At 57.2% G+C, this 25,667-nt stretch overlaps 1 protein-coding gene across 15 annotated transcripts in view; it reads left to right on the forward strand.

Annotated features, from left to right (window-relative positions):
- The window catches only part of FRMPD3 (FERM and PDZ domain containing 3), a 63,981-nt gene that overhangs the window by 9,163 nt on the left and 29,151 nt on the right, over positions 1-25,667 (forward strand). For 8 of the 15 annotated variants that reach the window (XM_085570490.1, XM_085570493.1, XM_085570489.1 and 5 more), the window contains exons 2-5: positions 22,625-22,787; positions 23,028-23,130; positions 23,489-23,534; positions 24,659-24,763. In XM_085570490.1, coding sequence (XP_085426616.1) covers positions 22,637-22,787; positions 23,028-23,130; positions 23,489-23,534; positions 24,659-24,763 — 405 coding nt within the window. In that variant the 5' untranslated portion in view covers positions 22,625-22,636. Of the gene's footprint in view, positions 1-19,221; positions 20,740-22,624; positions 22,788-22,985; positions 23,131-23,488; positions 23,535-24,658; positions 24,764-25,667 lie in introns of those variants that run through there. The other 7 variants (XM_085570498.1, XM_085570497.1, XM_085570491.1 and 4 more) reach the window with 6 other exon arrangements.

Consider the following 25,667-nt stretch of genomic DNA (forward strand, 5'->3'; position numbering starts at 1 on the left):
TGTCTCTCAGGGGAAGGCTTGGAGTGGTGTCTGGTTTCTACCATGGCTGGTTACTCTCCAGCCCCGTGCAAGTGTCTTCCATCCCAGGGGCAAACAGAGATACCAAGCACTATACTCAGGTCAGGGTCATCTGGGAAGGATCTAGTGGCTTCTTGTCGTATGAGTACTGAGTGTCCCTAAGTGGACTGGCAGCAAAAATCCCTAAACATCTGCAGAGGACCATGATGGAGCCTGGAAATGTTCCAACACAACAGAGGAGGATCTTACTGCCTGGATGCCTGAGCTGTTTGTCCTCAGGGTAGTGAAAATCCAGGCTGGAACTTGTTGGCCTGGGGAGATGAGTGGTGTGTGGGCAGCTGAGGGGTTCAGGTGAAGAAAACTCTGGTCATGGAGGAGGCAAGCAGGATCTCTGCCTTCATCCCCATCAGCAAAAGCATGGAAAGGAGTGCTGGGACACTTCTCTGTACTAATTCATGCTGGTGGGAGAGGCCAGCAGTGCTCCTGCCAGGGTTTCTAAACTCTCTGAAACCTGAGCCCAAGGGAGGAGAGATGTGCTTCCCAGGATTTGAGCTCTGGTGCCCAAAGCTAAGCCCTTCCTTTGGCAGAGGGAGTGTGTCTGGGTGTGACAGAGAGCTGGGAACAAGTCCACTTTGTCCACATTGGAGGCTGGAGCTGCAGTGCCCCCCGGCAGACCTGCACAGCCTCCATAAGCAGTGTGTGGTGTGAAGCCATGCAGTGGCAGTGGGCAGGAGCTGTGCCTGCTCTAACAGCACCAGCCCTGCTGAGGGTGGATCTGCCACCCGCCCTGCCTGTGTCAGGGCTCCACGTTCAGGGCTTGGCAGCTCCTCGGGCTGATGCAGGGTTGGCACAGCAGCAGGGCTGGAATTCTGGGGAGCAGGAAGGTGCTGGAGCAGCCTGTGGGAGGCTGGACGGGAGGGAGGAGAGACCAGGCACTGGTCCCCAGCCAGGTGTAGCAGTGGAGGCCAGGCTTGTTCCATGGGAAGTGGGTAGAAACTGAGGTCAGTCCTGCTGGGTGAACTGGCACCTCCAGCAAGCCCCTTGCCCCCAGCACAGCACAGGATGCTTGATTTTGGGAAGGAGTAAGAGAGTTAGAGCTAAGTGAGAAGTCAGGAGCTGTGCTGCTAGCAGGTGGGATTCCTGGTGTCGCAGGGGAGCTGTGAGGTGCCTGTGCTGTTGTCTGCAAGCAGGAGGCATCTGGCTTTTCTTACCTTTGTGAATTTAACTTTCTGACCCTTCTGAGGTAGCCTAAGCTCAGGATGGCAAGAGAGATAAGGAGGGACTGGGTTTTTTGCTGATGGAAACCAAATCCAACAGATGCATCCTTGTGAGCAATTACTGACCCTGCAGGAGTGCAGAGGCCACAAAGAGCTTTCTGTGGAAGAGAAGACCTGCCTGGGCAGCCTGCAGGGGCTTGGGGATACTGAGGGCAAGATTCATCTCTCCCTGTGCATGGGAATAAACTGCTAGATGTGTCATTGGGACACTCAAATCCAGAGATAGATTTTAAGAGGCAATGGCTGTCATGGTCCAAATGGGCAAAGTCCTGGTCCTCAGGCAGGCATTTCACCCTGGAAATGGAAAATGGGTGACTTGGCAGCTCCTCTGTGTTCTGGTGTGGCCTGAGCTCCTACCTGCTGCCAGAGCCCCCAGGGTGGCCACGTACACCAGGGCAGCAGCCAGGGGAGCCACCAAGGGATACCCAGGTTATGTGTGGCACTCCCGCTGTGTGCCAGAGCTGCATGGGGCTGTTTGCAAACAGGCTGAGCTGGAAGGTGCCCAAAGAGGGGCTGTGACAAGAGGAGGGAGGACAGGGTCATCCTGCAGGACTGGGGCAGCCTTGCAGCACAGGATCCCATGTGCAGGGACAGCCAGGCCGTCGGGAGCAGATGGGCTGTCTGTCTGTCTGCTCAGTCCAGCATCCCCTCTGCTGCTCCAGCAGGGCAGAATATGGGTCCCCAGCTGCCCTGGAATACTGGAAAGGTGCTGGTGTCACCTGGCACTGGTGGGTGAGCAGGGGCAGGGTGTGCCCACGGAGACACTCGCTCTGGGACTGCTCCTGGCACGGGCTGTGGGAGGGGACTGGGACCAGCACAGCAGCGCCTGTGCTGTCACAAATCTGCCTGGCATCAGTGCAAGGAGCATTCATGCTGACTTCTGGCTTCTGTGCTCCACCAGCGTAGGAAACAGCGACTCATGGCTGGCTCTGCTGGCACTTACTGCCTCATGAGCTGTCCTTCCTCCGTGTGTGACAGCGAGACACGGAGAGCGGCTGCTGCCAGGCAGGTGAGGTGCTGGGGCAAGGTGCTGTGCTGGCAGCTCAGACCCATGTCAGGGCTCAGTGGCTCCAGCACCACAGTGGGAAGCATCTGTTCCCACACAGGGAAGCTGTATGGTTGAGGCAGAGCAGTGTCATACCTGCTGTCACTTTTAGTCCCACCTTGCACTGAGGACAAGGTGGTGGCCAGGTGTGAAATGGTGCCACCCCTGCTGTGCTACCTGATGGCCCTTGTCTCATGTGTGTTACCCTCCATCCCAGCAAGTCAGTGCTTGATCCTCCCAAATGCCTCGTGCAGAGCTGAAATGGCTGTCAGGGTCCCCTGACAAGGATGGCACCACGCCTGTGGCACTGCTCTCAGCAGAGGGGCAGCCACCCTCACCCCTGGGGCTCTGGCACCAGCTGTGCAGTCCACTCAAGGCCTTGGGGCTGCAAACCAGACCCATGGTGGCAGTGGATAGTGCTGGGAGAAGCCCAGGGCAGCAGAGCACAGCCAGGGCTGTGCAGGCTGGCACACTGAGCCCTGCTGCTCTCGAGCCACTGGTTCCGGGCCTGGGGAAAGCCCTTGTCCCATCCCAGGGAGGATGTGCTGCAGCAGGACAGTCCCTGCCTGGTGAATTGAGACCCACAGGTTCCCCTTGAGCCTTACCCTTACCAACCTTGTGGTTGCTGCTGTCCCAACCCATTCTGGATGTTCTACAGAGGTATTGGTATTTTTCCCCCAGTGCTATTCTCCGTTGTTGCCTCTCTCCACACTTCTGCTCCACCTCTGGGAAGTCTGGCCTGTCCCACCCCAGTGCAGCAAGTGTGGGGCACTGGGCAGCAGTGGGATACCCTGCTCTGTTCCTGGCAGCACCTCGGCCTTTTCTCTGCACTCTGGGTCTCGTTGGCCAAGTGCCTTCTGCTGCTGTGCCTCAGTTTCCTTGTTCTTGCAAGGAGAATGAGTGTCTTGAATTGTTCTGGGTGGAAAAGGAAATGCCATGCACCATCTCTGTCCCTGATGTGATGGTCACCAGGCTGTGGTGGCCTCCTAAAGCCCCTTTGCCCGGGGAGGTCCCTCTCCACCTCTCAGCACTATAAATAGATATGATGCAGCTCTTGGCTAAACAAATTTTCTCCACAGCTCTTTTCTTTCCTACTCAGAATTCAGGGAACATCATTTTGGTAACCAAGGTATTTGCATAATCAGTATTTTGTGATAATTGCTCCCTTTCAGAAGAGGTGCTTATCATCCCATCGGGTTTTGAGGAGCTTGTGCTAGCTTTGAGGCCAGGCAGGGAGGAGGTTTCCAAAGGGGAGTGGCTGGGCTGCTGCCCTGTGGTTTGGGGGATGCCTCCCCCGGGATGAGCAGGATCAGAAGAGCTTTTTGCCTTTGGGCTTCTACACCATCAGTGATCTGCTGTAAGTCCTTTCCTCCCCCCGTGCCTCAGTTTCTCCTTAGTCCCAGAGTCTCTGAGCTGGGAGGGAGGAGATGCCCCAGGGAAGTGGGACACAGGGTCTCCATCTCTGCAGGAGCTGCCTTCCCAGGGCCGCTCCTTCTTGTGGGAATCCAGGGCATCCCTCTGGCTGCCCTGGCAGGTCTGGGACCCTGGCAGGGGTCAGTCAGAGCCCCCAGAGACACTGTCTATGATCTCTGCCCATGGAAAAGGGTTTTCAATCTTACAGGATGAATTACCAGCTCTGAGTGTTTGATATCAGTAATAATTAAGTGTGGCACGGGTGTAAAAGTAAAATTTTAGGATTCTAGATGAGGGGTTCAAAGGGGACAAGATGGAGGAAATTGGGTGTGCCTTGTCCTTTTTCTCCTCCTTCATGCCCTCCATGTTTCACTGTGGTGTTGGCATTTTTCTGTTGGTTCAGGCTGGGGACACACTGTCCAACGTAGGTGACAGATATTGGCACGTTATTGTAAATGCAGCCCAGGGAGTTTCTGGTATTTAATGTTTGTAACATCCCACTGAGGGCAGAGCCCCACACGCTGCCCTGCAGGACAGAGCTGGGCAGGGCAGCAGAACATGTGAGAGATAAACAGAATAAACAACCTTGAAACCAGCACAGACCAATTATGGCTCTGCTTTGGCAGCGGGGCTGACAGACAGAGACTTTCTACAATGTCAGAATCATCAATACCTCAGATTCTGACACTTCTCTCCTTATGGCGCAGTATGGAAATGCAGCCTTTGGGAATGGCTTTTCCATGCTTTCTAGCCCCCAGCCCAGTGGGGCAGGGTGGGAGCGCGGGGCTGTCACCCAGCTCTCCATGGGGACACCCTGGCCTGTGCCCGTGTCGCTGTCACTGCAGCTCTCAGGGGGCGAGTGGCAGCCAGTGGCTGGTGTGCAGCGAGCCCCCCTCGCCCACCCGGCAGCGTGACCCAGTCCCCGAGCGGCAGCTCCCACTCGGCAGCGTCTCCAAGGAAGGCAGGAGCTGTGTCCCGGTGGCTGGAACGGGGAGCCGGCACCCCGACCCCGGCTGGGCAGGCTGGAGCTCCGTCCCTGCCAGGAGAGCCAGGAGGCAGCCGGGGCACGGAGCGGGCAAAGCGGGCAGCCTGCACCCGAACAAAAAGCAGCACAGCCTGCTGTTCCCCCTGCCAGGAGGGCGGGAGCGAGGGAAATGCCCGGCTCGGAGGGCTCAGCCACCCCCAGGCCCGGAGGAGAGGCAGGCAGCTCCCTGCCGGCTCGCAGGCCACTCTGGGGCTCACAGGCTGTTCTGGGGCTCTCAGGCTGTTCTGGGGCTCACAGGCTGTTCTGGGGTTCACAGGCTGCTCTGGGGCTCTCAGGCTGCTCTGGGGCTCACAGGCTGCTCTGGGGTTCACAGGCTGCTCTGGGGCTCACAGGCTGCTCTGGGGTTCACAGGCTGTTCTGGGGCTCACAGGCTGTTCTGGGGCTCACAGGCTGTTCTGGGGTTCACAGGCTGCTCTGGGGCTCACAGGCTGCTCTGGGGTTCAGGCTGCTCTGGGGTTCACAGGCTGTTCTGGGGCTCACAGGCTGCTCTGGGGTTCACAGGCTGCTCTGGGGCTCACAGGCTGCTCTGGGGCTCACAGGCTGCTCTGGGGTTCACAGGCTGTTCTGGGGCTCACAGGCTGCTCTGGGGTTCAGGCTGTTCTGGGGTTCACAGGCTGTTCTGGGGCTCACAGGCTGCTCTGGGGCTCACAGGCTGCTCTGGGGTTCACAGGCTGTTCTGGGGCTCACAGGCTGCTCTGGGGTTCAGGCTGCTCTGGGGCTCACAGGCTGTTCTGGGGCTCACAGGCTGCTCTGGGGTTCAGGCTGCTCTGGGGCTCACAGGCTGCTCTGGGGCTCACAGGCTGCTCTGGGGTTCAGGCTGCTCTGGGGTTCAGGCTGCTCTGGGGCTCACAGGCTGCTCTGGGGCTCTCAGGCTGTTCTGGGGTTCACAGGCTGTTCTGGGGCTCACAGGCTGCTCTGGGGCTCTCAGGCTGTTCTGGGGTTCACAGGTTCCTCTGGGGTTCACAGGCTGTTCTGGGGCTCACAGGCTGCTCTGGGGTTCACAGGCCGCTCTGGGGTTCACAGGCTGCTCTGGGGTTCACAGGCTGTTCTGGGGTTCAGGATGCTCTGGGGTTCACAGGCTGTTCTGGGGCTCACAGGCTGTTCTGGGGCTCTCAGGCTGTTCTGGGGCTCACAGGCTGTTCTGGGGTTCAGGCTGCTCTGGGGTTCACAGGCTGCTCTCGGGTCCATAGGCTGCTCTCGGGTTTGCTGCCATTCAGCCTCGGCTGGCCTCCAGCACTTGTGCCTTGCTCCTGCAAAGCCCAGGTGTGCTGGCACAGCTCCGGCGTGCCCGTGGGTCTGGGACAGGCCGGGATTGGGGAAGCAGCCCGGCAGTGGGCAGAGGTTACAGCATCCCTGCACGCCCTGACTGCCAGAGGGAAAACGGCGTGTCCTGCTCTGCGCCCGGGCAGCGGCGGTGTGCCTGAGCTGACTGCCAAGCAGGGCTGGGGCTCCTTGCAGCACCGATCTCGGTGCTCACCGAGCCATCCCTGCTTCCTTCTCTGCGTCACTCCCCGGGCCCTGCACCGCGATCCTTCCTGGCTTCACACCCAGCTGCTCTCCTGCCTGCTCCATCCTCCGTGCCTTGCTTCTGTGCTGCCATCAGCCAGAGAGCACAGGCTGCTCCTGCCCCAGCTGTTTTGAGTCTCTATTTATCTATATAAAATTTCATGTCATTCATTGTCCTAAAAGGCTGGCAGGTAATTCTGTAATTACCATTCCTCCTATGGTGCTGGCCTCTCCGCTCTCCCTGCTAGTTGGATATCCCCTTCAAGTTTAATCCCCTGGGAATGTACATTGTCTTTGCAATCCCCAAGGGAACAGTGCTGCTAAATCCAGGTCCCAGTGCTGGCCTCTGGGAAGCCCTTAATTCCCTTTCCCATTAGCAGGATGCCCAATTAACAACCCCTTGTGACTCCTCTGCTGGTCCTGCTCCCCACAGGAGAGGTCTGGGTCTGGCTGTGTGGGTTTGGATATGATGGAGTCCATGCCCTCTTGCCAGACAATCAAGCCTGGGATGCTGGGATGTGCCAGCACTGTTTGGCCCACACCTGCAGACCCCCTTCAATTCCTTCCAGGGGTAGGGAAGGTTTCAAACAACTTTGCATGCACCACTTTGCCTCAGAGGCTCCACAGACCCTCCCAAACCCCATGGAGGTTTCTCACTGCAGCCCCCCCAGGCCATCTCATGAGCAGGGTGGGTGGTGGGAAGGGGTGAGGCTGCCCTGGAGCATCTCCCAGGCTTGGGATTTCAGTGTCAGAGAGCATTTGCAAGGGTCCTTTCTTCTGGTGAGGCAGAGGATGCTGTGAAGCACTTCAGTGCTTCGTTGGGTTTTGTGCTTTGCTTTTTTTCCCCTTTAATGGGAATTTTATTCTGTGCATGGAGCAGCTGGTGATTCTTCTGGCTGCTGCCGTATCACCTTTGAGCAATGCTCATGAGACTCCTCTTTTCACTGCCTGAACAGAGAACTTGAGCAGAGGAGCCCTGGGTCTGTTCCTGCTGTAACCCAGCTGATGAGAGAGACATTTCTGAGAAGCAGGAGACACCTGGGCCTGCCTGGGGTGGGGACACAGGGAAGAGACCTGGGGAGCTGTGGGGGTTCACAGGAGTCTATACAATCACAGCCAGCAAAGAACAGTGTGTGCCCCACTAATGGGTAATAGCAGTAAAAGGCTGATACTGAGTTTTATTTCTTCTTTTGAAAGGTGTTTTCCTAGTCAGAATCCTCAAGTTCCAGAGGGGAACCAGGCCTGAGCTGTGGGAGGGAAGAGGGCATTCCCCAGGGTGTGGGGGCCTTTCCAGGACTGTGGGTTCCTCCTGAAAGGAAGAAAGGCTATGGGAGAGAAGTGGATGCCCCAGTCTCAGCTCCCATCCCTTGGAGGATGATACTGGAGTTCACTCTGTTTCAGCTCTTCAGAGGAGGTCCCTTAAAAAGGGAACATCTTCCCTTGCTGCCTGCTCAGGCAGGGTAAGGTCCCAGTTAGACACTCTCTGCTGATGTGACACTAACGACTTGCCTGTGTTTACCTGCCCCTGGCAGAATTCCTGCAAATGAGGTGCCAGCAGGGGTGCTGGCTGTGTGGGTTTTGCAGCACCACTGGAGCAGGGCTGGGGCTGTGGTCAGGAGGATGGTGCTGGCACGCAGCCACAGCACGTGGGGAGCTTCGAGCTGACAGCATCTCACCACCCGCTCATCACCTGGCGCCTGCTCAGCAGAGGGACCTTGTGGGAAAGGCTGGAGCAGCAGGTGTGCTAAGCACAGCTCCTGCAGGCCCCTCTGCTGAGCAGGTGGCACTTTGCTACCCCAGCTCCAGCACAGGCTGCTTTGCCAGGAATCACCTGCTTGTCATGAAGAGCAAAGGCCACGCAGAACACCGGTGGGTCTCTCAGTCCCTGTGTGATTGGGTGCAGAGCCCTGCCCCTGCCTGTCCATGAAGGAGCAGAGGAGTCTCTGATCTGCCCATCCTGCACAGGGCATCAGTGGTGCCCCCAGGCACAGCTCTGAGGGGAGTGGGAAGTACATCTCCATCACCAACACTGAGTCTCTGCCTCAGTGGACCCAGGCATTATCTGGAAACTGCCCCTAGATCCTGAGCTTCGTACTGTCTGTAGCCTCCAAAATATCCTGACCCCTCTGTCTGCAGCAGCAGCACTGATGGGGCTGTAAAAAGGTTACCAGATACTTGAGAGCATCTCATCTCTGTCCTGCAGATTTGTGGTACCACCTGTCATTTCCAAAATGCTGCTGGGCAATCCATCCCCAGTGTGTGCCCAGGCTGGCATGGAGCCATGGCTCCAGGAGATCTGGTCCTCCTTCCTCCACCACTGGCACTGGCGTCAGGATTTGCAGATGCTCTTGGCCAGAGGGCTTTGTCTCCCCTCTCTTTTAATTGCCACAAGGATAATTGGTTTTGTGATGAGCAGAGGGAGTCCATGAGTTCCTCTGCAGAACCCATGCAGCTCCCTGACAGCAAGCTGAGTGCTGAGAGGGTGCCAGAGCATCCCAAGGTGGCAGCTGAAATCCTTCCCACTCCTTGCCCCACAGCCCCCAGCTCTCCCAGGTGGATGTCCATGCTGGCCCCAGGATGGAACTTGCAGCTCTTGTCTACCCATGGCAATGAGCTGCTGGCAGCCAAGAGGACTAAAAGACCAACTGGCTCATCTGCTGAGAGCATTTGATTGATGTTGTTATCGTTTTGATTACCTTTTTTATAGGCTAACAGAAGGATTTTAATCTGAACAGTAAAGTAGGAAATGGGAGAAGCTGTGCCTAGAACTTGACGAGGAGGCAGCGAGGGCTGGTGGCCCCTTGTCCACATCCCTGGGAGGTGGTTTTGGAGCTGTTGGCCAAACTGAGAGTGTCAGGTAGAGGCATTCCTGGCCTGATCTTGCAGGAATTGCAGCTGCCTCTTGTGCTCTTTACAACACAGCTGGTGCCCAAGCAGCTTAACCCCAGCCTTAGAGCTGCCCAGAGCCAGGCGCTGCCTCCAGGCATCGATCTGAGCTGGTGGAGGAAGGGGCAGCAGGCTCTGAGGCCAAGTTCAGCTCTCTCTGCCGCTTTTTGTGACTCAGGACAAAGTCATCTGATGTGTTGCCACCAGTGGCTAGGAATTGTCATTCTCCAGAAGTGCCAAGGTGACAGCTGTGGGGACCACGGGTGGTGTTGGTCCTGGCTCTGCGATGCTCTCTGGATGTGAATGTGGTGTGTGTACAGGGAGGCAGGGTGAGAGAGCTCCTGCTGCTCTGCTAACTGGGCCACCTCTCCTCTGAGGCTTCTCTGAGGCTCTACCAATGCCCTGCAGAGGGTTCAACCTGCCCCAAAATTGATTTGCTTCAGTGTCTCTTGCTGAAGGCAAAGCAGTGGTGCTGTAGGCAGATCTGTTTGCTTCACTCTCCAGCAGCTCGAGGGCACAGCCCAGGGCTGGTAGCACACGGCAAGTGGGGGGATGCAGGGCTGTGTCCCACAGGGCTCAGCCAGCCTCACCAGGACTGACATGAGGAGATGTTTTGCCCCATGCCAGGCTCTCCATGCCACCACCAGATAGCTCCTGGAGTGTTATAGTGCGCTCAGGCCACGTTTTCCTCATTCCCTGGGACCCCTGTGACTCTGATCAGATAAGCCTGGTCTCCTCCTTCTAGCCCCAACACGGCTGGTGGAGACCCAAGGAGCCCTCCCTGTCCAGAGCCTAGATAAACCCCTGACCCTTCCTGTTCATCCACTTTTTGCCCCACTCTCTCCCCTGGACATCACAGAATAGAGAGCTGGATAACTACATCGAGGTAAAAAGCCTCTTTTGGAAATCTTTACCTATCTCCTGATGTTCCTCCTGTCAAGGCCTCAGATCTCTGGGCTAGCCTGACAATTTAGGGGCTGAGAGAGGGGGAATGTCACTGGAGGGCTGTTGCAGAGTGGGTATCAGGTGAGCTGGGGCTGTAGCACGGTACCTCCATCTCCATCCTTCCCTCCGTGCTGGTGCTTCAGTGGCAGCCAGCTGGTTGTTTCACCAGCCTACCATGGTCTGCAAAGGCCGTGGCAGCAGGCCATGGGTGTTTCTGCAGGAGAAGATAGGCAGGAGAAGGAGCCAGGTGACAAAAGCAGTGGCCAGCAGCCCTTGGCTGGGGGCTGCCCAGGCGATGGAGTTGAGGCAGGCTCTGAGCGCTGTGGCACGGCAGGGGTGCCACAGCCCCTGGCAGTGGGGGCTGCAGGGTGTTGTGCAGGAATGTGCTGCAGCTAATGCTGTGTGACAGTTTGACACGTCCTCCCGGGCAGCCAGAGCTGACATGTCGTCTCCAGAGCTGCCGCTCCTGCCTCACACAGCTCGGCTGTAAGCAGGCGGCGAGGGGAGCGCTCTCCCCGGTGTGAGGAGGGAGAAGGGCTCTGGGTGTATTTGCATGCCCTCCGATGATCAGGCCCATGTCTCTTGGCACTGGGATGTATCCTTCGGAGAGATGGAGACAGCTGAGGCGAAGGCAGAGAGGAGGGGGGTCTAACATCCCCCTAATCCAAGGAGGTGACACCAAGCACCTTCCTTAGATGATTCTGGCATGAGCAGAGCATTGCCTGCCATCCCCTGTGGGGGGTTTCACACCCACCCAGGCAAGCTAAGGCTGCCACAGTGCCTTGGCTGGGGAGACAAGGCCATGGCACAGGCTCCTGGGGACTGGGGTAGCCACTGACCCTTGGGAGATGCTCACACAGGGCCCAGAGAAGGCTCTGGAGGCAGCTCCTGCCCAGACCCACAGTTAAACATGGAGCTGGATGTGGCATTTCATAAGTAAAATGCAGGAGCAGAAGGACACAATGCTGCCTTTCCCAGGCTGCTGAACTTGACCCAGTCATTGAAAAGTGTCCTGTATGGACCACTGTCCCCTGGCAGGAATTCTGAGGCACAAGGTGCCCCTGTGGACCAGCCCTGGGGGATGCTTGTGATCCTGTACCTCCCATTTCTCTGCTCTGCCTGCTGCTTTTTTGCTCTTCAAGACCATTGAGGCTCACAGTGCTGAAACCCTTTCTCTCTGCGAGAGAAACAAACGTGGCACACGCCCAGGGGAGCAGAATTACCGGTGTGTCTGGGGAGGCAGGGACTGGAACCAGACAGGCTCTGACAGCTGCTTCCAGGAGGTCTGAGAGAGCCCAAGCAGCGTGTCAGCCACGCACAGCTTGTCCTGCACAGCATCAGCCCCATCTTGCCTGGCTGCTTTTGGCATGATCAGCCTGCCCAGGTACCAGGAGCTGCCTGGCTTTACCTGTCCTGGCTGTGAAAGGCATTTGGGGCGAGTGCTGGGGTGGCAGCCATGGGCTGCTCCTTGTGGGACGAGCGGCGGGGATGTGCCAGTCCTGGCAGTGGGACTGGGAAGCAGCATGTGTTTCCAGGCTGAGTCATGCTGGGGATTGTGTCTTGTTCCTTGTTACGGGTCCAGTTGCAATTTCCCTTGGCAGAATCAGCCCATCCTCCCTCTCTCCCCAGTTGTGTGTGTGTCCGTCCGTCCTTCCACCTCCTTCATGCAGCAGCAGAGTAGCATTTGTAGGGGGAAAAAAAATTAAAATCTCTACCTGGAAGCTCTGCAGGGCTGTGAGGTCAGGACAGCAAACGCTGGTGCTTGCTATGCAAGGCACGGAGTGCTGGGCAAGCAGGTACTCACTCAGCTGCAGGGCTGGCTTTGGGTGGGGACTTGTATCTGTGGGAGGGGGGAAATGATGCCACCAGGGCCAGAAAGGGGTGGCAGGCAAACAGGAGATGCAGACACACAGCTCCTGAGTTCTTGCTGTCCTCTCTGCCAGCCAGGCAGTGGGAGCTGCAGAAAGGGACAGGACACCTGCACTGCTCTGTCCCCCCTCACTGAGCTGTCTCTGCTCAGCTGCTCTGTGTCTAGGTTATTTTAGCTTTGATTCAGCTCTGAAATTGCCTTGGCTGAAACTCTGTCTCTATTGTTTTCAGTCTGCAGAAGCATCAGTGAACGTGTCAAAAAGATAAATTGGACAAAAAGAGAGGAAGGGAAAAAAAATAAAAGGAGTGCAGTGCAGTTGGTGAGGAGAGCCATGCTGGCTGTGGCTTCCCAGAGCAGCTGGCTGCTCCCACTCCCTTTCCAGAGGCAGAGCCTTGCAGCCCTGTCCCCTTCTCTGCAGGACTGGGCCACCCTTCCAGACATCCTCCTTTACCTTCTGCCAGAGGGCTTTTCCCCCTTGGCAAAGCTCATTTAGGCTCATTTAGGCTGAGCATCTGTCCTGCCTGAGCCTTGTCTGGGAGCACGGTGAGCAGCCTCTGAGACCTGCTCTCTGTCTCTGCCCTGGCTGGGCTGAGACACCGAGTCCAGCCTGGTGGATCAGCCCCATGGCAGGGCTCTGGAGATGAACAGAAAAGTAGGATGGGCAGCAAGAGGGGTCCTGGGTGTGGGCAGGGGTTCAGAGCAGACCTGTGTGTGTCCCCAGGGGTTTCACTCGCTGGTGGCCTTGTGCACACCTTGGGGTCCAGCACCAAAACACCTGGTCCAGGGTCCCAGAGCTGGGGAAGGTCTGATGGGTGAGTCTGGGCTCCAGACCAGGCTCTCTCAGGAGTTCAGGGGGCCCAGACAAAGGTTTGAAGAGGACTCAGGCTTCTGCATCTCTGGAAGGATCAAGCCTGAGGGATGAGGTTTGGGGTCAGTTTTGGGGACCATGTGGTTCTGGAGGACATGGTGCTGTCCGTGAGGCAGCACTGGGGCTGTGGTGTTGAACAGCATGGGGTGGGTTGCTGTGTAACACCTTCATAATTGCTAATTACCTCTGGGGAGGAGGGGGAGGCACCTGGGAAAGGAGCTGGCAGTGAGTTATGGGAGGTTGCAGAAGTGGTTGTTGCTGCTGCTGAGGACGCTGGGACAAATGAATAACCTGTTAAATAAAATGTCAGCCAGGAGTGGATGGGAACTGGCATTGCTTTTTCCGCTTGCACTTTACAAAATGAATCTCCCTGTGCGTGGTTGATTTGCTTATTCAAAATAGGCAGTGGTGGAGGGGCTCTCCTGCTGAACCCGCTGGCACCAAGGGCTAAATTGTGTAAATTCCGTTATCCAAATGCTCCTCTGAATGGCTGCAGTAATCTAAGGGCATAATCCATTGCCAGAGGAGAGGGGTTTTCAGAGCCTAATTCCCTTTGTTTCTGGAAATAATGAGAATATGAGAAATGAAGCTGAGAAATTGCCACTGAGCTCCAAGCTGCAGTCCAGTGCTGGGAAAGGTGAAAACATTCCCTGCCCCAGTTGCATTTCACACCTGAAACGGGGAAGATCGATCTGTGTGAAAACTCCAGGAGGCAAATACTGAGTGGGTTCCATTAGATAAGGCTGGTTTCAAATGGAAACTGATTTGCATGGGCTGATTAAGCTCATTACTACAGCAGGAACTCAGAAAATCATCAGATCCCTATGCAGCAGGAGTGCTGAGGTCTGCTGCGATGACGCTCGGTGTGCAGCGCTCGCCAGCGCTGCTGTGCCTTCAGCAGCATCTCCTGGGAGTGCACACAGGACATGGCCAGTGCTCACTCTGCCACCAGCACCAGCCTGAGCTGGCCAGCTCGTGACACCTTATTTATAAATGCTTTGGCCTTGTTTAGAAACCTATCGGGGCGTTTCTCTCCTTCCGGGTGCTTTCAAAGCGCCCTGGTGAGTGCAGGGCTGCAGGGCTGTGGGCAAAGCAAAGCCGTGGGCACCCACAGCAGGTGGGCATGAGCACCTGGCTCTTGCTGATGCTCTGCTCCTGTCTGGTACCCCAGGGACCGGAGGGCTGTGCTGGCAGCCCCTTCTCTGCCACAGCCAGGTGAGTGTGACCCCGGGTGCTGCCTGGGAGCTCTGGCAGAGTGGGGGCTGTGTGCCACTGGGGGACCAGCAGGGAGTTGTCCCTTGGGCTGTCCCCTGGGGACAGTGTGTGCATGCACCCCACAGGGAGCCAGGGGCTTGTGTCCTGTGGGGGACCATGTGTGTGTGCATCCCACAGGGACCTTGGGGCAGGCAAGGCAGATCGTGCTGCGCCAGGAGCAGCTCTGTGGCCTCATGTCTCTTTCAAACTGAGAGTAGATTTAGATTAGATATTAAGAAATAATTCTTCCCTGAGATGGGGGAGGCCCTAGCATGGGCTGCCCAGAGAAGCTGTGGCTGCCCCATCAATGGAGGTGTTCAAGGCAAGGTTGGATGAAGCTCTGAGCAGCCTGGTCTGGTGGAAGGTGCTGCTGCCCATGGCAGCGAGGTGGAACTGGGTGAGCTCTGAGGTTCCTTGCAGCCCAGGCCATTCTGTGGTTCTATTCCTGCAGCGTCTCCTGAGGGTGTGGAGTCACAGGGCTGTACACAAACTAGTGCCACCTTCCAAGGCTGCTGCTGCTTCTTCAGTGCAGCATTTGTACACCCACGTGTTGAAAACAGAGTCCACGTGGGCAGGTGTGCCTCTAAATATATATACACCTGGCAAACACACTGCACTCATGAGCACTGCACTCATGAGCACGCACAGACTCTGCAGTTTGCAGAGTCCTCTCCTTGCCCTGCACCCCCAGGAGCACCCTGGCACAGGCAGCAGAGCTGGGAGCTGATTATGAAGAGATTATAAAGAGGCATGAACTAAGCCTCTCTGCTAGAAAGGCCAGGAGCCCCAGGCTGGAAGCATCACACACAAAGGCTCCTCTGCTCCTGTGCATTTTCTGTTTTTAATGTTTTTGCCTTTATCTTGCATCAGCTCAAGAGCTTTACTAAGCCCTGGAGCTCAGAGAGGGATCCTAGAAAAGGCAGGGGTGGATGGGGACTCAGTGGGGCTGTGTTTGTCACCTCCCATGTGCAGGTTCCCGTGTAGCTCTTGCCAAGGCTGGTGACAGTACTGGGCACTTGTTGGGACAGTCCTGCTGCCACACAGGCGAGCTTGTTGGCCAGTTGTGTCACAGCCTGGGGGACCATCTCACCAATGCTGTAGTGTCAGAAATGCTCCAGTGTTTGCCACCACTGTGTCAAGGGCAGCTCCCACCCTGGCAGGGCAGGGCTGTGGGTTGCTGGGGCTGCTGGGTGAGCTCTGAGTGCAGCTCAGGCTCTCTCTGCACCCAGGGGCTGGGGATGGCCTTATCTGTCCTGCTGTCCTGCCTCCTCTGGCATTCTTGCCCCAGGTCCCCTTTGTGCCCTGCTCTGAGCTGTGCTGGGTGGAGATAGGAGCCCAAGTCATCCACTGAGGAAATTGCTCGCTGTAAATCCTCAGTGAAAGTCCTGGGATTCCTGAAGGCCCAGAGGAAAGCACTTGATTGGATTTTCAAGCCTCTCTGCCAGCTGTGGGAGAGGAGGGCTGACAGCCTCCCTGAATCTTCCTCACTGGTGCCTGGGAGGGGATGCAGGCTGTGCCTGCTTGCTAATGGAATGTAAAGGATGTGTAAATCTCCTGCCTTATTTAACTCCCCCCTGAACTTTATATGCAGCCATAAATTTCTCCTCCTGCAAATCTGCTGGAACAAGGTGGGCCTCGGGTGCCTGGTGCCCAGACAAGTGTGGGGGGAGCTGTTCTGCTGCTGCTGGAGAGGAGCTGCTGTGCCAGGCAGCAGCCAGACCCTGTCCCTGAGAAGCTCTGGGGACACACTGGGGGCACTTGGGAGCTCTGGCAGGAAAGGCTTGGTGTGGGTTCAAGCTGCCCCTGCCAGCATGAGAGGTGCAGGAGCACCTGGGGCTGGTGTCACCCCCCTCCTCCCCACGGGGCCAAGGGCGTTTGCCTCCAGTGCCACCAGAAAGCAAAGCTAAGAAAACACAGAAGTCTCCTGAGTTAAAAGCAGTAATGGACAGGCAGAGAGTGGCCAGGCTGTGGTGGGGAACTGGTATCACTCCAAGCCCCCATCATGCAGCTGAGCATCACACAAATAATGGAGAAAAATGCTGCAAATTTTATTCTATTGCTCCTTATCTCTGATTAATCCTCTTATGTGTTCATCTCATTTTATCCTAGTGTTGACTGTTTATTGTATTTCTGTAGTCCTCACAAAGACAAAAATCCCTCTGAGTCTTGCTTAGCTGGGCAAGGGGGGGCTCCTGCCTGCTGGCACCAGTGGAGCACCACAGAGGAGAGGACCAATGTAACATGCCCATGATCACCACAGCAGACGGTGGCAGAGGAGGGGCTGGAAACCAGTTTCTCCCAGGCCCTAGATTAGTGCCCAGCTGCTTGGGCATCTCCAAATGTAAATAAAGGTACCCTAAACAAAACTGTCCCATGGTGTGGCTTTGCTGCCTGTGCCCAGGGCATGTTCTCAAAGCACTAGAGAGGAGACAGGCTTTCCTCTTCACACCCCTCTCCCACTGCAGGCAGATTTGTTAGAGCCCTGCAAGGGAATCCCTGCCTGTCAAGTCCCTCTTCTCCAGCCCAGGCTCTCCAGCTCTGCTCAGTTCTGCCAGCAGCCCCGTGGTCCTCTACCTGCTGCTGGCTGAGTCAGGAGCAGGAGCCTTCTGGGCCTCACCCTATTGCTAAAGGATTTTGCTTTGATCCACTTCTCCAGCTGGGGAGAACAAAAATCCCTTAAACAACCAAAAATCATAGGGAAGATTGGAGGAGAAATTTTTATCTGAGTGCGAGCCCCTGGTTGGAACAATTTAGTGGAAGAGGATGCTTACTGTAATAGCATAAATCAATGTGGAGGAGGTGGTGTTTGTAATGTGGTGGAAACTTGAACAGATGAGGGAACCCACTGTCTTTGGGGGGCATTTAGGCAGGTTCCACAGCACCCCAGCCTGTCCCAAATGTGTAGGCATGGCCAGGCTGTGTGAGTGAACAGTCTGGAGGTTGTCATCATCTCACACTCAGCATCCTTCACTCCTGCAGGTGCTGAGTGCTTGCCCTGGGACCCGAGGGCACCCAGTGGCACACCCAGCTGCAGTCCCATCTCTGCCACAGCCACGTGCACCTCGGGCAGCCCATGCACATGCACTGTGCCAGCGAGGTGGGCTCAGCTCCTCTCTCCTGCTGCACATTGATCAGACAACTCTTGGTTTCAATTCTCCCAGGATCTAGCAAACCACAGCAAGGAAAATGTGGAGGTCTCTGGCTTTAGTAGCTGGAAATTGCTTTTCAAACTCAGTAGAATTTCCAGCCTCCTCAGCATCCTGTGGCAGGGAGCTCCTGGGATTAACTGGTTTCTGTGTGGCAAAGTGCTGCCTTTTCCATGTGTAAAACCTTCCACAGGTTCCTTCCTGTTCTCATGCAGTGCCAGCTCCCTGCCTGCTGTCAGGCTGTTTTCAGGGACCATCATGGTCCCTCTTCTCCTTTCTAGCCTGGAGATCCCGAGTCTCAGCTGGGGAAGGCAATGTCTGTGTGTGTTTGCCTGTGGAAAGCACGATGAGGCTGAGCTGCAGATTCTCAGTGGTGCATCTGGCCGTGGCTCCCAGGGCTTGTTTCACAACAGCCTCTCCCTCTGCAGAAGCTGTTTCTTTGTTGACCTGAGTGTGGCTGGAGGTTGTGGTGATACACAGGCTCTTTGCTAGCCATGCCTATACTCTACTTCTTGTAATTGGCATAATTACTTTGAGAATTTTTGAGCCCCTCTTGCCCCCAACACCTTGTTGAGCTGGCCCCACTCCTTGCCAGGGGGCAATAAATCCATCTCTGCCACCCCCAGGATATAACAGGTCCTAGGATTTCTAGGTAGCCCCCAACCTACCGGGCCCCTCAGCCTGTGCTTATCCCTAGGTGAGATGCCAGGACCATTTAAAACGCTGCAGGCTGAGCAGCAGAAGGCTGCAGCTGCTGCCCGGAGCCAGGCTGCGGCTGCTGCTTCGTTATTTACAGCTGCCTTTGGCTGCTCATCAGCTTCTCCAGCAGCTCTGCTGGACACTGCTCACTGGCTGCTTGTCCCTGTGCTGAAAGCCAGGGGTATTTGTGCCCTCAAACGGGTGCCATCTGGCACCCCACCTTTGTACCAGCAGTGTACCCAGCTCGCCTGCCAGCTCAGGACAGCCAGCTCCCTTTGAGGAGCCCTGCTGATTTTAAACTGCTTCCCAATATTGACAGCAAATCCAAGCTGGAGCACAGGGGGTGAAGTCGTGGGCCATATGGCAGAGCTGCATGCAGGCTGCATCCTCCTGGCTGGCCCCATGAAGGACTTCACCCGTGGAGGCCAGGGTTACTCTGCTGCCCTTAGTGTTGGTCTCAGCCAGGCTGGCACCCCTCGGTCCAGCTCTCCTCACTTCACTCAGCTGCTGAGCACTGCCAGAGCAGGGGCAGCAGTACCAGGCTGGGTCCGTGTGGCCAAGCAGCTCCTCTGGAAGGACAGCATCTGTTTGCCCATGCTGGGGGTGTCTGACACCTAAATGTGGGCCCAATGCCATCTGCCCAGGTGCCCAGATGCCTACTGGGTGCAGGTGCAGGGCTGGTGAAGCAGACACACGTCTCAGTGGGTCCTGTGCCAGCCAGCTCTGCCTGCTCTGCTTTTGTCCCCACTGTTGGTCCCCACGTGCCCTGGCAGCCCCACGGCTCCATCTGAGATGGGGACCGGGGTGTGAGGCTGGAGCTGCCATATGTTCCCCATAAAAACCCTTCTTGGCCCGTTCCCTGGCGTTTGCTGCCGCTGCCACATGTGCTCAGGATCCCACATGCCACACGCCGCTCACCAGCTGCAGCCTGGCAGATGGAGGAGCCGGGCATGGCTTTGCAGTAGGAGAGGCAGGACTCCGCAGGCTCTGCTCCTTCTTGGGCTCTTCACAGCAGCAGAGGAAGGTGGGGAGAGCTGGCACCACCCTGCAAACTGGCCCTCTGCAGAAGGGACAAGACCTCCCCATAGCCACTCCCCATCCTGGAGCTGAGCTGTGAGCCCTTCCTTGGCTGCACAAAGTGTTTTCACCCAGTGCCACTTGTTTAAAGGCAGTTGGAAATGGCGTGAGTGTACTGGGTAGTTGGAGACCATCATTCCTCCCAGGCAGGTGGTACTGGTTTGTTCTGGTGGCAGATGGCCAGTCAGCATTAAGAGCAAAGGCAGAAAAACAGTCCTCAGAGGAAGCAGAGATTTATTGTGGTAGGAAATTAAAAACAGATGCGTCAGCTTTTGGAGTAACTCCTGTTCTGCCTTTATCTGTTTGGGGGGGACGAGGGCTCCGTGTTCAGCTGAGTTCCATGGCAGGGAGGTCTGAAGGTGCTCAGGAAGCTGAAGGCACATCCCTTGGTGGTGGGTGTATCATGATGGGCACTGGGCTGATGTCTCACTCCCCTTGGGTGGCAGAGTGTGACCAGATCAGTGTCAGCTCTGAGGTCAGCAGATGAGTGTCCCAGCCTCAGGAGTGGGACATCTTCATGCCACATCAGTTGAGACACCGTGAAGAGCCAGGTGCTCCCTCAGGGGTACATCCGTGGTGGGCTCCTGCTGCTGCTGGGCACAGAGAGATTTCTCCTGATAAGTCCTTTTACTTTGTGCTGAGCTGTTTTCCAATGACTGTGCCTCGGTGGCATTGTGCCGTGGTGGACACTGAGGACACAGGGGGATGCAGAGCAGGCTCTTGGGCTAGGGGTGGGCAGCAGGCAGGTAAGGACACAGGCAGGGTGGGGACATGGACCTAAACAGCCACTGGCTCCCTGCAGAGGGATGGGGTCAGTGCTGTGCCCACCAAGGTGGTGGCAGGTGTTCCCCAAGCAGTGTGGCCCCAGGGTTTGGTGCTGCTGATGGCACCAGAGCTGCTGAACTCCAGGGCTTGTTTCATACCCTCAGCTCCCTGCTGTGAGAGCCTGCCCATGAGCTTTGCTGCCCAGTGTAGCTCTCTGATCAGAAATTAAAAGAAACACAAAAAAATCAAGCTCCGAGGAAGTGAGATCTCCTGGGGTGCAGCCAATTACCAGTGTTAGGGAGAGAGCTACCTTGCCCACTGCTGCTGCTGGTTTCTGTGGCCTCTCGCTCTGGTCCAGGGTGAGCACACGTTAATCCCCAAGGCCGGCATGGGAGAGCTGCCGCAGGAGGGACGTTCAGAGCCACAGCCTGGAGAAGGCATGTTGTACCTGCTGCTGAGCATATTACTGCTTTTCCAGGAGTGGATAAGTCCTGCTTAGGAGGACGCTCGTCCTCTTTTATTTAATTTCCTGGTAATGCTTCTGCAGCGTCCAAGTCTTATCAGGAGAGGAGCAGCTTAAGAGGCCGGTAAAGGAGTTTTTATTGTCAGTATCCATCTCTTTATTCCCTCTTCCCTTTGACGCTGGATGGCAGGCTGGTTGTGGCTGAAGTGAGGTGTGCTTTCTTTTCCTTTTGTCTGTTAAAGCTGCAAAGGTTTCCCGGCTAACCAATTCTGATGGTAATTTCGGCTGCGGGAGACGCTGCTGTCCCTGGTCCTGGGCGGTCACCGGCTGTGGCTCAGCCGCGGGCTCCGTGGGGAGGAGCGAGGGTGACACCGACGCCCCGATTGCACACAGCAGGACAGATCTGGGGACACAACTGGACAGCTCTGGTCTGGCACTCGCCACCCACTTTTCTGTGACCTGGTGAGCAAACCCCTGCCTCTGTTTCCCCGGAGCCATCGCACTGAGCTCAGCCACATCTCCGAGGCATCCCAGCGCTTGGAGCCCTGCTGCTCATCCTCGTGTTCATCGCTGCGGGGCTCGTGGCTGCGGCAGCACGGGTGGGAGGAAAGGAGCAGCGTCCCCCGGGAAGCCAGCAGCTCGGTGACTGCTGTCCCGTGGCAGCCAGCTCTGGGCTGGCCCTGGCCATGCCAGGCGCATGGGGACGCAGCGCTGCCTTCAGCCGCCTTTTCAGCGGCGCGCAATGGCCTTGGATAACGTTTGTTGGAGAAAATGGGTTGAATCGCGTGATTCTTTTTGTTGTGGTTGTTGCTGTCGTTCTTTTAAATGCTCATGGGAGTAGCGGAGCGGCTAATGAGGCGGCGCAGACGGTCGCTGGGGAGCTGGTCCCGCCGGTACCTCCCTACAGCTGCACCCTCCCGGCGCTGGAGCTGGCTCCGCTCCTGCGGGAGCGCTGCTGCTGCGGCTCTTGCCGGGCTCAGGGGTGCCCAGACCTGCTGCTCCTCACTGTTCCCTTCCCAGGCCTCACTTCTTTCTTCTCCAGCCCTGTGCCGCAGCATGCGGGAGGGGAAAGCCACGAGCACCCATCCAGCTGGGTGCTGGGAATGGGTCCCCTGGCTGTGGTGACATCCCGTTGTCACAGAGTGCGGCTCACTCATGGCCAGCGCTGTATCCCTGACCCTGGGCAGACTCACCTGTGCTCAGAGCTCTCCTGGCTCCCATGGCAGACAAGACATCCTCCCTTAGAGGGTTTTGGGTGGTTACCTGGGGATCAGCCTTGCACAGGGCTGGCTTTGCTGCCCGTGATGTCCTCAAGCCCTAAGCTGTGTGTGCTGGTGTGGAGCTGCCAGGAGCTCCTGTCCCCTCCAGCCCCACGTGCTGTCCCTCTTGGCTCTGCAGCATGTGCCAAACGCAGCGCTGGGAGCAGGTGGGGGTGTCAGAAGTGCAGACAGATAACATTAGATGGATGATGCATCAAATCCTAAACTGATAAGAGATGGAAGCATTGGTGTGTTGTCAAAAGGCCGGGAAGGATCTTATTTAAATAGACTAAATAGTCTGGACAGGAACAAGCAATGAGCAGCACAGAAACAAGAGCAGGTTCACCACTTCATTTTTCTGGCTGGGCTGTGTGTGTTGCCATCTGTGCTGTGCTCTGTGGCCATCCCGTGGTGCTGGGATTGCTCCCCCATAGCAGACTCACAGCCTGGAGCCACGGCTGGCATTGCTCCGGGATGCCTGGGGCAGCTTTGACATGACCTTGCTCTGGGTTGGTTCTTCCCATCTTCTGGTTGTCTCCACTCCGAGGGATCCCTGGGCTGCTGGTAGAGATTTGGTTGGAGTAGCACAGCTGAGCCTGCCTTAATCCCAGTTTTTAAACTGGCTAAACTTGTTTTCACTTATCTATGATATTGTTGAGCTGTGTTTCACAGCAAGAATAAGCCAGCCCTGGGGTTTGCTCTTCAAGCTCTGCAGAATGGCAGGGAGAGCTCTCAGTGCCAGGGCCGCTGTCTCCCCTGACCCTCAGGGAGTGGCCAGAGCCACACCGCCAGTAGTTTACCCCACACACATCTCCCATGGGGCCGGGTGGGACAGCGAGGAGCTGGGAGAGGATGGTGATTTACCCCTGCGTGGCATCCCCATGAGTGTCCCCTGCCCGAGCTGCCGGTGCTGTGGCAGGGACAGGCGCTGAGCAGCACGGCTCTGCACGGGAGGACGGGGCTGTGGCCGGCCCGGGAAGGGGCTGGGAGCGCTGCAGGGGCACTGGGGCTGCCCTGCAGCTCGGAGGGCTCGGCGTGGCGGCAGGGCTGCATGGAGGGGTGCTTACAGCCTGTCCCTGTGCTTGCAGCGCAGCCATGTGATGCCGGAGGAGCGCGGGGGCGATGATATGGAATGTGGGCAGCTGCCTTCGGACACGCTCCGACAGGTGACGGTCCAGCGCCACCCCCTCTACGGATTCGGCTTTGTGGCTGGCAGCGAGAGGCCCGTGGTGGTGCGGTCGGTGGCAGCAGGTAGGGTGTGCGGGTGGTCCTGGACACAGCTGCAGCATGCCAGGAAACACAGCGGCGCTTCCCCCCGGAGGACCCTCCCTGGGCTCCTGTCCTCTCCCGTCCCCCCTGGCGGGCCTGCAGGGTGTCCTCCACAGCCGCATACGTGGGCAAATGCTTTGGGGATGCTTGGGACCCTCCTGCTTCCCCTCCACCCCGCAGCTCCGGGACGCCTGGGTTGGCCCTGACCCTCTCTCCTGGCAGGCGGCCCCTCTGAGGATAAACTCCTGCCAGGAGACCAGATCTTGGCCATCAACGATGAGGATGTGAGTGAAGCCCCCAGAGAGAGAGTCATCGAGCTTGTCAGGTGAGGACAACACTTGTCCCTCATCGCCTCTGGGGAGGGCCTCATGCCAGGCTGCTGTGCCCGTACCCGAGCCTTGCAGGGTCAGTGCACGCCCACGTCACCAGTGGTCACTGCTGGGGTGGGGAATTCTCAGCCTGAGCAGGGGGAGAGCCTTGCTGCAAGTGCCATAGCCCTTCCCAGCTGGCCAAGAAGTGGGAAAGAATCCACAGCCATGTTGTCAAGCACCCCAAGGAGCCCACAAAGATCCCAACCACCACTGGGCTGGGAAGGGTGGGGTGTGCTCTCAGTAGCCAGTTGCTCATGTTGAGGTCCATCACCATAAGGTCCCATCCATCTTCATTTCTCCTTTCTGTCACAGGAAGGCCAAGGACTTCATCATCCTCACGGTCCTGCACACCCACCAGGTGAGACTGGCAGGGCCGTGGCCAGCTCCAGGGGAGCCAGGACAGGGGTGAAAAGCCCTTTTGGAGACCGAGGCAGGGTCCCTGGAGACCCTGGGAGACCACTCAGGCAGCTCAACTAGTTTGTTGGACCCATGTCCCACCACCCCAAGGCTCTTCCAAGCTGTGGGGTTTGAGAGCTACCACGGCCCCGTGCAGCCATCTCCCCATCCTTGCCACCAGGAGGGAGGGAGAAAAACATTCCCAAACCCATGTGGTTTGCTGATGTGTCGGATGGGGTAACCCATCGTGCCAGAGGTGCCAGGGAGGGGTCGCTGCTGGCTCGGGAGTCCCTGCGGGGCTGGGAGGGGCTGGAGATGCTGCAGGCACCAGCAGGGTGCTCTGGGGCTCAGTCCTTGGCACTGTGGCATTCTGAACTGTCACGCCAGAGGCACCGTTTGTGCTTCACCGAGTTTCGATGTTAGGAAAGAAGTGTGAGAGCTCCCCTGTGCTCCCCTCCTCTCCGGGAAGGAGATGCCCCCACCCAGTGCTGCTCTGTCAGGAGCAGGGATGTGTGCCACACTCCAAAAAAGCTTTTTTCCTCCTGGCCTGGGATGGCCACCAGCCAGGACAGGCAGCTCAGCTGGTGCTGGCACCATCAGACACACAGAGCTCTGTGGCACAACTGCCTCTGTGCTGGAGTGTGTGCAGGCACTGCCAGCAGAACATCCTGCAGGGATGCCCTGGCTCCTGCCATCTCCCTGGGGCTGCAAAGCCACATCCAGGGGGTTCATCTCTCTCATCCAGCTGGTGTCAATGCCTCCAAGCAAGACCTGGCTGACATCTGCTGGAGCTCAGCCTGCACAAGGAGTGCCAGGCACAGGTGCTCACTGGGATGCAGCCTCCCTGCCACACTGGTGCTGCTGGTGTGACTTCAGGGGCTGCTGTTCGTGGTTCTGGCCCTGTCTGCAGTGCTGTGTAACCACAGCCAAGGGGATTTGCTTTCCACCCTCCCCATTTCATGGTTTGCTGCCCACTCCCCATCATTACACTGCTCCAGAGGGGTTTCCTCTGGGCCCCGTGTCTGCCTTTCCCCACACCATGGCTCCGAGGCTGGGCGGGTGATTTAACCAGTTCTCTCTTTCCAGTCCCCCAAATCTGCTTTCATCAGCGCAGCCAAGAAGGCGAAGCTAAGGTCCAACCCAGCCAAAGTCCGATTTTCCGAGCAGGTGACAGTCGGCGAGACAGACCCAGTAAGTGCTGCCCTGCCTTCCTCTGTGCTTCACCCCCCTGAGGTGTCCCCAGGGCCACAGGGTGTGGGGTGGTTGGAGGCCACAGGGCTCCTCTTCCCTGATTTGGGCTCTGCAGGTGAGAGCATCTGCGTGGCCTGGGGAGTCCCACAGGAAGATGCCCTTGGGCACAGTCGGTGTGTTGGGTCACTGCTGGGCGACTTTCTATGGACATCCCCTGTCCCTCTGAAGGAGCCCCAAAACCTGGCCTTAGAAACCTGGTCTCAGCTGAGTCCCCCTGAGCACCCAGGGGAGGCATCCCAGCAATGCCAGTGCCTGCTCTAAGGAAGATCAGTGGCTTCCAGCCTGATCCCAAAACCTTTGGAGTGCCTCTATGTGGGGCAGGGTGACCAGGGCACTGCTGAATGGCTGTGGAAGCTGAAGAGTTCAGCCCTGTGCTTTTATCTCTTAATTGCAGAAAGGTTTTATTAACAACAAAACAAAACTGAAAAAAAAAAAAACCTGTAAAGCGCTTCTAGCATGTTCTGTTTTTAAGGAAAATCAATTAGGTAATTATCTGACTGAAATGCTTCTCACCAAATAAAATCAGCCTTCTCCCAGCTTCCTGCAGAAGGGATGTGTGGGGCTTGGGGTGAGGGTCAGGAAAGGGGGATCAGCTCTGAGCCACCCCAGCCATACCTCCTGTCTGGGACAGCAGCTGGGGAGCGGGACAGGCTGCCAGGCACGGGCACTGCGCTGTGCACAGGGCCAGGTGCTCTGTGCCACTGCAGCTGCTGGGAGCTGAGGAGGTGAATGTGCCAGGCAGCTCTGAATCGCCTCAGCTCTGCACTGCTTGATGGCTCAACAGAATGCTGGGCTTTGAGGGGAAATGTGCCTCTTAGCACAAAAGCCCGGAGCCACAGAGGAC

This window comes from Lonchura striata, chromosome 4A (assembly GCF_050655825.1).
Source record: "Lonchura striata isolate lonStrDom1 chromosome 4A, ASM5065582v1, whole genome shotgun sequence".
NCBI classification, from domain to species: Eukaryota; Metazoa; Chordata; class Aves; order Passeriformes; family Estrildidae; genus Lonchura; species Lonchura striata.